The sequence below is a fragment of the Mytilus trossulus genome, chromosome 2 (genome assembly GCF_036588685.1).
Source record: "Mytilus trossulus isolate FHL-02 chromosome 2, PNRI_Mtr1.1.1.hap1, whole genome shotgun sequence".
NCBI lineage: Eukaryota > Metazoa > Mollusca > Bivalvia > Mytilida > Mytilidae > Mytilus > Mytilus trossulus.
Genome location: NC_086374.1, coordinates 28,771,025 through 28,781,226, shown reverse-complemented (window position 1 = coordinate 28,781,226; position 10,202 = coordinate 28,771,025). Strand labels below are relative to the sequence as shown.

At 33.0% G+C, this 10,202-nt stretch overlaps 2 protein-coding genes across 2 annotated transcripts; one reads left to right on the top strand and one right to left on the bottom strand.

Annotated features, from left to right (window-relative positions):
- Window positions 1-1,263: 1,263 nt before the first annotated feature.
- LOC134705017 (carbohydrate sulfotransferase 1-like) lies at window positions 1,264-9,992 on the bottom strand. Its single transcript, XM_063563786.1, has 5 exons — window positions 9,870-9,992; window positions 4,921-5,072; window positions 4,212-4,274; window positions 3,001-3,184; window positions 1,264-2,115 (listed from the first exon to the last, which is right to left on the bottom strand). The coding sequence occupies exons 2-5, from the start codon at window positions 4,994-4,996 to the stop codon at window positions 1,293-1,295; spliced, it is 1,146 nt and encodes a 381-aa protein (XP_063419856.1). The 5' UTR covers window positions 4,997-5,072; window positions 9,870-9,992; the 3' UTR covers window positions 1,264-1,292.
- On the top strand, window positions 5,318-7,198 carry LOC134705702 (uncharacterized). The gene is made up of 2 exons (XM_063564423.1): window positions 5,318-5,355; window positions 6,811-7,198. The coding sequence occupies exons 1-2, from the start codon at window positions 5,318-5,320 to the stop codon at window positions 7,196-7,198; spliced, it is 426 nt and encodes a 141-aa protein (XP_063420493.1).
- Window positions 9,993-10,202: the final 210 nt, after the last annotated feature.

The following is a 10,202-nucleotide window of genomic DNA, read 5'->3' as shown; positions in this document are numbered from 1 at the left end:
CAATGCGACGGGTGCCACATGAGATCACCCTAGTTTTTGGTGGGGTTCGTGTTGTTTATTCTTCAGTTTTCTATGCTGTGTCATGTGTACTATTGTTTGTCTGTTTTCATTTTTAGCCATGGCTTTGTCAGTTTGTTTTAGATTTATGAGTTCGACTGTTCCTTTGGTATCTTTCGTCCCTCTTTTACATGGTATAGGACGCTCATGTTAAATCTTGATTCCAAACTCAGGGGAGCTTTGGTAGCATTCATTTGTATTTCCTGAAATAAATGCAACTTATATAACAACAAGGATATGTGGTATGATAGCTAACAATGATACATAGGTGTTTTAGTCCTGCCAGCTTAATCATTCAACACATAAATAAATAACACTGGATAAATAACTTACATAACATTTTATTTTTATTTTTCCAACTAACTTGCCAGAAATGCAACAACCTACCAGTGATAAATGCTCTATCCTTAGAGAAGGTGGAAAACAAATAAACTTTTAAAAGCATTTTTCCCCTATTTCAAACAAATATATTTTTTTGTTACTTATGATTCCAAGTAAAAATTCTCTTACATTGTAGTTCAAACTTAAAGGTTGTCATTTACATCTTCAAAATAAGGATTAATGGTTTCAAAGTATTGTAAGGATTACTAGTAACAATAAGAAAACGGATAAATACTGAATGACATTTAGTTTGATAATATTGCATTTTGATTTTTAACGAGAAACTAGAATAAGTGCTTGAAGATGTCCTTATGTCAGCTTTAGAAATATTTGTCAGATTTTCGGACTCATTATCACCCTATAATACAGAGTTAAATATTTTGCCCTCATACACCATTTTTTTCTTTTTCATACAAGACTTCAAAGTTCATAAAAGGTTATTTTCCTAAATTTAAGCTGTTTGAAGATCTATTTTCTATCGATTTGAAGCCCAAATATAATGCAAATACAAATATGTGGTAAAAGTCCGGGTCAGCCTTTTCTCGACACTTTTTTAGAAAAGAAATATCTCGAAAAGGAAACTTTAAATTATAACCTATGAATATATATTTATTGTATTGTGTTTCTTTACGTATGCTCTTCTGACTTATAGAACGGTATTTTGATCTCTATTTAATTTTACCTTATAATAAGTACATCCTTAAGTAAAACGCGCAAATACTACTATTTGACAAAATATACATGACATGACATGACATGACATGACACAATTTACATGGTAAAGAAATTTTTTTACGCAGCAACATATTCAGTGTTGTACGCTTATCACCAGCAATAATCCCAAATGCAATTGATTATGCATAACGATAGTCATTTAGATTTTCACGTTCTACTCTCAAAGGGATTTCGTGATTCTTTAGCATTTCCTCACTCTTTATTTCCCTGAATCCTAACCGTTGGTACACAGGCCTACATGACCTATCAATGATTCGAGCTTTTGGCATATTTAACTTTGACCGCCAAGCATCTGCTGCTTTTGATGAATTCGATTTAACTGTACATAAACTACCACAATTAACGTATTTTCCAGCCATTGTAATTTTGAAGACATATTTTTCCACTTCCGGTGTGTAACTTATGCCTGTGAATTTGTACAATTGTTTTGACATTTTTAGAGGATCTTTGGCAAGATCTTCATAGAAAAATGTTAAAACTCTTTCCGGATACTTTTTAGATAATATATCAATAGTTACGAGATCCCTGTATATTCTAGAACAAAAGTCTATGACATTTGTCACCAACGATTTTTTTGTTATCAATCCAAATTTCATTTGTGATAAAACTGTTGCCCGGGGGTCCCTTACAAGATGAACTATTTTCATACGCGGGAATTCCAGCATCAATTGTTCCAACGTGTCGACGGGCAGACGGATTATTTTCAGCACGACGTAGTTAGCCTGTAAACATACTTGTTTTAACATGTTCACACAGCTATAAATCGTTTCGTTTTCAGGTAGCAGGTTTGATTTAAACAGTTTGCAAGCATTATATAGTTTTGCTTTTTTGCTTTTAGACAGAAATCCATCGCTCCAGGTAATGTTCGGAAGCCCAAATAAACTACATGTTGTCCAGTTTCTTATTATATCTCTGCCGGCGTCAAAGAAACTGCTATACAACCTTATAGAAAAATGAAATATCTGATTAGGAAACAAACATACAGGATGATGAAATGGATTCTTTAATTTGTAGGTTTTTTGTTTCTCTATTCGTTGTCCCCCATTTTTGTTCAGTATTTGTTCATTATTGTCTATAATGTACACATAATTCAAACGAGCATATTTCACAGAAATTTTCAGGCAAATTAAATATATCAGAAGATTACAAGCACACAAGAGGGCATAGATTCTTTAATGTGTCGTTTTGGGGGTTTTTTTTCTATTCTTTGTGTTTGTTTTTTTTTCTAATTTTTTCAGTGTTGGTGCATTTTTCTTTATTCTGTAAACACCACCCAGACCTTCATACAAGTATATATAGCAGCAAATTTTCAGGAATTGATACAATGTATTGACGAGTAATTATGAAGTTTTAATATTATTTAGTATATGTGAGGTCTTTACCTAATCCTATCTAAATATCTAAATAGTCATATACCTTACAATTTATGAACTTCGTCAGCTCTTCCAAAATTTGTGTATTAAATACTTAAAATAAGGAATTCCAATGTTCAGTAATACAAAGATGTACACAACGTCAAATATATGCGAATTTTCATTACTTGAAACAGATACCTTAATCATTAAACCAGGTTGAACTTTTTGTTCGCATTTTAAAAACATCTCCATCTATCTTTAAGACGTTTTTTAGTTCAGTCTTTTTTCTCAACTAGGACTGTAGAGTGTAATTTTCTTATGTATCATATCTGGTTGTTGCATAGTCTTAACTTTCAATCCACCAAGACTATAGTAGGGCTATAGTAGGGCTGTTTCTTCCTTAGTCGAAACTAGAAAGTCTTAGAAGAGAGATTTTTTTTACTTCTCGTTTCTGATTGGTGCATGGTCTTACCTTTCATTTCCATCAAGGTTATAGTATGGCTGTTTCTTCCTTAGTCGAAACTGTGCAAGTCTGAGTGGTTCAAATAAATAAAATACATCTTTACCCTGCTGTAATATATCTCCGACAAGAGAGGAACCACTTCTCATATAGGTTAATATCACAATTGGTGCGGGATGAACATGATTGTCAGTGTCTGAAATATATGGGTAGGAATTAATTTTTTTCCGAAATAAAGGTAGATTGGTGTCTTCTGCCATCTTGTAATGTATAATATTATGGCAACAATCGGTAAATATCTGAAGTGAAATATGAAATCTAATAGAGAGGAATGTAATTCATTTATATTATTTTTTATCTAAATGAATAAAATAGTTTGTTTGTTTTATCAGCTAGATTGGTTCACAAATGCCAGAATTTTGTTGAAGAATATTTTTTACTCCGTCATAAAAGGGGAGATACATCTATAAACTTATTCTAAGAAGGATTCAACAGTATATTTATCTCTCTTGATTTGTAGAAAATCTATAGTTCAATTAACCAAATTGACTTTTTCATTTCCAAAAGCACATTACAAGAGGTATCATCTCATATTTTATTTTGAAATACTTTTCCAATCTGTTTTTCCCCTTGTTATCTTCCTTTTGAACACTTTTGTATCGGTCTATAAATGTGTATGTTTGGGCAAATAACATGACTGAATGTGTACTGCGATAGTACAATCCAAGATGCCGATATAATATGAATCTACCTTAAACACCACCACTGACTCACAGACACATGTATCATAAGCCCAAAATACGGCTATGAAGTACTGAATGAAATATTCACGAAAACATACAGTCACCAATACTTTTCGCAACTGCAAGACGGACCTCAAATGCAGATATGAGGGTAAATAATAGTTTCTCTATGCTCTGCTTTTTCGAAACTTGTTAAGATTAACTGTTCGGTTCTTAGTTTAGACAACATTTATTCATATAAATCATCACATAACAATATGATTCAATTGAAATAGACATTTAGGATCTAGAAACAGGGAAATTTGTCTAAGTCAGTGCCTTTTTTTGTTTTCATTGTTTTATAATTTCAATAATATTTGCGTGTTTGTTTGTGGGTTAAAAAGAGGAGATTATACACAAATTAGCAACTCTTTGTCTCCTGGTACCTACTTCAGAGGGACTGATTTTATGCCTTTTTTAACGTTAATCTATGCTCTTTACCTGTTAATTCTTTTAACCGTATACTCCCCTTCTTACTAGATTGGTCTGTAATAATCGACACTGCTGTGAAATAGAATGAAATTCAAAAGTTATAACGTTAATGCAAATACTAGTATGTCTTTTTGTTATCATAAACACAAAGCATCAGAATCATAAAATCTATAGTGTAGTAATATGTAATTCAAACAAAAGATTATTATACTAAATATTTTTTATTAGATTAATGTTATTCGATGTTGATTGCAGTTTTAATGTTTAAGTGTTCGGGGTTTTTTTGTCTTAAAAATCGGTGTCTTTTTGTTGTTTTTCGCCATGACGCTTTAAGTTTATTATTTAGTTTTGATGTCAATCTGCTATATGTTCGTCTCTCTTTAATGAGCATTTGAAATAAAATACATCAACAAATTTAAGTACAAGTGTTATAGTTTGGCTCAAAATTCTTGTTCGATTCCCGCTTTAAAATCATTTGAAAAAGATTCAAGGTTTTACTCAGATCGCTTCATACGTTTTTTGCAGGTTCATAAAGCAAAAATGCAATTCATTATTTGTACGGAATAGCTCCAGTTAAAAATGTTGTGCAGAGAAAATCAATAGTCATTTGCCAAATTAGTAATTTGGCGACCCAGTTAACGGTATCAAAGTAAGATACAAATACCAGTAGACAAGCAATACTTCTAGCATGAGAAAAGCAACAGTTTGAGAATCTTACCGTAATTTAAATAAGATTTAAACACTAATATACAAGCTATCATTCCAAGGACTACAACACTGTGTGAACCTTTCATTATTGAGCTCTAGTAGATTTTCTTTCATTTTTATTTACTCTCATTTCTAGTTGTATTAAAGAACCCGGATGACACACTGAAACAAAATAAAAGATGGATTATATATAATGACATTTTAAGGATAATAAAACATTCGGCTTATGAGTTTAATAAACAGCAACTGTACTAAAGAGTTTAGTAAAAAGCAGCTATTATTTAAATCCGATTTATTATCGTAAGATATAAGTGTCGATTTCTCAGGGAACTGAGGCAAAATTAAAAACAAATTGGTGCAATATCTGTAATAATAATTTTGACTATTTGAACATTATCATTAGAATAATGACCAATGTTTCTAAGTTAAATGTATCACGTGATTAGTAACTGTTGACTTTTACTTTCTATTTTTTAGTTTGTTATATTTCATTTACATAATATCAGGCGAAAAACAGAAAAGTTGCTGGTTATCAAATCATAATGTTATCTAGTTAAAATTACACTCAAGAAATGAAAGGTAAAAAATGTTCAATTTAAATTTGATATAATTCAATTATTTATTTCTATTTCTATGGACTTTCAAAGCTTCATGCAGGTACAAAACTTACGTGTTTGCATCTTCTACACGTGTGTATACTAAAATTGTAATATAGAGCTTCGAGATATATATAAACTTTTAAACTGAATACAAAATATCACAAAATAGTCGGCAATGGTATGTGAAAATACACTTGCTACTTTTTTTGTGCAAAAGCATGAATTCCGCTGAAAGATAAAATAAAGATATAAGATTTCTTAATGAAAGCCCTTGACGAGAGACTTTACTTGTTGATCTGTTTTTCAAATGCATAACTAATAAAAAAAAATCATTGTTTGTAAATGTTTTTTTTGAATAATAAGTCTGCAGCCTCTGGAGTTTTAGTTTGCTCTATCACGAAATATCTAATTAGAATTTTCTAAGTGTTATTCTAACTTTGAAAATTCCAATTGAATGGGAATACGACTAGTAACACTGAGAATATGAATACAGAAAGTAAACAAAATCAAATTTCAATGCAGTCACTTCATCAATTAACAATGCGATGTTTGAACATACACTGTAATCCGATTCACATGCCTGCAATTTTACAAGTGTGTTCCAGTAATCTTAAAAATCTTCTTATGTTTAGATTGAACTTACGTCAGCAGACTTGATGAACAAATTGTTCAAAATTGTCCCTTAAGAGCAATAATAACTCCTTAAGGGGTCAATTTACAATTAAGGTGATATTATTTTTTTTGTAGATCTTACTTTGCTAAACATTATTGCTGTTTCAAGTTCATATCTATCTATAATTATTAAAGATAATAACCAAATTTCCTTAAAACTGCCAATTAAGTAACAGCAATTCAACAAAGGGTTGAACGATTCATCTAATAATGGCAGGGTCGATAAATCTTGACCAATTGAACAATTTTACCCCATGTCAAATTTGCTTTTTTTTAGTATAAGCCAAACTCCGGATTTTACCTCTATGTTCTATTTTTAGCCATGGTGGCCACGTTTGTCAATGGATCAAAACTTGGGATACAATTTATTAAACAGATACTCGAAGGAACATTTAGTTAAAGTTTGAAGGTATTTGGCCAAGTTCTTTCAGTGGAGAAGATTTTTGAAATAGTTTACGACGACGGACGGCAAGTGATTGCATAAGCTCACATGGGGCCCTTTTGGACCCCGGTGATCTATCAAATTTTAGATGACCTGCTCATGTGACTAAACTTCGCAGTATTCCCACAATAACTGAGGATATTAATCACGTGCATGATTGTACTAACGTCTCTTCATAAATCACCAGCACCGTAGCAGGACCAACCACAGCAGAAGCAGGACCCCCCAGCACCGAAGCAGGACCAACCACAGCAGAAGCAGGACCCACCAGCACCGTAGCAGGACCAACCACAGCAGAAGCAGGACCAACCAGCACCGTAGCAGGACCAACCACAGCAGAAGCAGGACCAACCAGCACCGTAGCAGGACCAACCACAGCAGAAGCAGAACCCACCAGCACCGTAGCAGGACCAACCACAGCAGAAGCAGGACCCACCAGCACCGTAGCAGGACCAACCACAGCAGAAGCAGGACCCACCAGCACCGTAGCAGGTTCTACCAGCAAAGAATTAGGACCGACCAGCCCCCGTATCGGCACCGTAGCAGGACTTACCAGCCCCGTATCGGCATCGTAGCAGAACACAACAGTCCCGTATCAGGACCCAAGTGCACCGTATCAGGACCCAAGTGCACCGTATCAGGACCCAAGTACACCGTATCAGGACTCACCAGCACCGTATCAGGACCCAAGTGCACCGTATCAGGACTCACCAGCACCGTATCAGGACCCAAGTGCACCGTATCAGGACTCACCAGCACCGTATTAGGACCCACCAGATCATGTTTGAAGTATGCAAATGCACATTTTGATGAATTGATTCGTACTTTTCAAACGAATATAGCATGCAGAGTTTTGAGTAAAAAAACAAACCTGTTTATTTTTTCTGTCCTAGTTAATTTTAAAATGAGAACGCTTGTCTTACACGTATTGAAACGGACAATTTTTTAGTCAATATCAATTGCTTACTTTTAAACAATTTAGAATAAAAATTAATCATTTACATCATATCTTTTCATGTTTTATTTGAGATAACGTCAAAAATAATCGTTGTGTACATATTTTCAACGATCACCAGGACCGGTCAGGACCATATCAATAGCACCAAAACACTTTTACAGGTCAACCTTACCCACCGTGCTCCAGGAAGATAAATTATCACTTGTCTCGATTTTTGTTATATACTTTTTAGCAAATAAAATGAAACATGAATGTATTGACAAAAGAACGTCTGTTTGGTCTATAAATTGTGATAGATTAAGTAATGTTAAAAATATATGTAAAATATTGCACTTAAAAAGTTTCTCAAATGGAAATTTGCTTATTACATGTACCAAAAAACGAAAAAAACTGTTTCTCCTATATATACTCTTTGATGCTTTATCATTTTTGGTCAAGTTACGGTTCATGCGCATCTGTAAAAATTTTCAGGCATATCATGCCCTAGATAAATAAATTTCAAATATGTTTTATGTTTTAGAAAATAAAAACTTACCAGGATTTTGCAGTGCACTTATTTTCATTCCTCCAGAAGGTGCCAAAATAAACTTAGCTGGGAAACAGGTTTGAGATCTTCCCTACAGGTAATAATTTGTGAGCGGTATTGATTGACATGGACAATAGATGGACAATAGATACCTGACAATAATTGGTGATTTAACTGTGTACCTGGGTGGACCATATCAAGGGAAATATTGTCATCTTTTGCAGGGACGAAAAAGAGTGTATGGCAAAATCCAGTTAATTTAGGAATTTATTTAAATCATACAATGCAGTTTAATTCAATTTATCTAGCGCATGCTATGCCTGCAAACTTTTCCAGGTTTGTATATACTCAGAGTAAATCTTGAGGTGAAGATACGGCCAAATAAACCCTTAATAGATCTATGGGCACAACATTAGTCTGTTATCATAAATATTATTTCCATCTTGACAAGTAACGATTACATCATATGAGCTTTGTGTAATAATGGTTCATCAGAAGGACTTATCAATATGACTTCAAAAGTTTTACTCCACAAAATTTACTCCGAGTATAGACAGACCTGTACACTTAAAAGTATAAATGCGTGACAGAAAATTGGTAAATACTAAATAAAGTTTGAATGCATTCTATGTTTTGGAAAATAAACACTTAGCTGATTTTGAGATTCCTTTTTTTAAGCCTGCGGAAGATGATATAAAAGTAAACAAAAACCTGAGTTTCATTTAACATGGTCCACCCAATTACACAGTTTATAAATTCACACACTGTCGTGCAGATGTTTTTAATTCTAGTCTGTCTATTGTCTAGTTAATCAAACATTTAGTGAAAATCCAGAAAAGAGATAAAGTAATTCGTATTTTATGATGAGACCAGGAAAGGAGTAGGTCCGGTAAGGACTCATTTTGGCCTCAAATTTCAGTTTCATCTGACGAAAGATTTTGACCACTTTTTAAACACTTAAGTGTCTATTTCAATCGATTCAATAAGTTTCTGTGAAAGATTTCAACTGATAAAGTCATTAAAAACGATCTGATTGGAGCTCAAATATGAAAAATCTTTCAAAAATGCCAAAAAACGTCATTTTTCAGATGGTTTTTGTCAAAAATGAAAGTGGCCGCAACCTGGTTCATCCACAACCTTTATATATGTTATGTATTATCATAAAATACAACTTACATTTCAATATTAAGGATGAACACGAATGTGGCCACTGTCGTTTTACACGGAAACCGTCTAAAATTTAACTAAAATGATAGAATTTTAAGATTTCAGTAATTTAGCATGACCTAATAGTGCTACTTCCAGATATATGTGCATAGTATTGTCAAAAACAGCCCATATTTATGTATCAGAAGCATTCAACTCTCCAGTAAATAACTAAAACTTTACATTTTAACAATTTTGTAAAACTGTTATATTTTTGGGCCAAAAAGTGGCCTTACCGGACCTACTCCTTTCAATAAATACTGGAACGGATATAACAGTGGGCATGAAAAAAATACCTTTAAAGTGTAAATGATTGAAGTCAGTAATATAAAAATCTTATGTAACATGTAAAACAATTCAAACAAAAAAACAAAGGCCAGATTTATGATTAAACAAAAAACAGCTAAAACTATAGCAGACAACAATAATCGACAACCACTTCAAACTACAGGCTCGTGACATTGAAGATTCCTTCGAGAATTTATATTAGTAGGTTAAAAAAAGGTAATTGAAATATTTATTTATATTTAATGTACATATCTTGTTGATCGCTTACCTTGCTTTATATGAATTGCTCCACTGAAGACTGCAAAATGAACCAGACAAAAGCGTGACTGATGTACATTTTTAGTCAATCTAGTTGTTTCTAGACAAAATAGCTATAACTTTTATAATGGACTTAAACTCTTTAAATTCTGGAGGCTCAATGAATGTTGCTCAACATGAAACATCTTTTAATTGGTCCTCATAATTTAATGTAGAAGGATTGGATATAATTGGGTACGAACTATTCACCAAAAAAACAGATGAAGGCGGATCTTTAATGAATGAACTTATTTTCGTCGATTTTAAGTGATAATACAGCGAAACCTGGGTAAACCAAAACCTG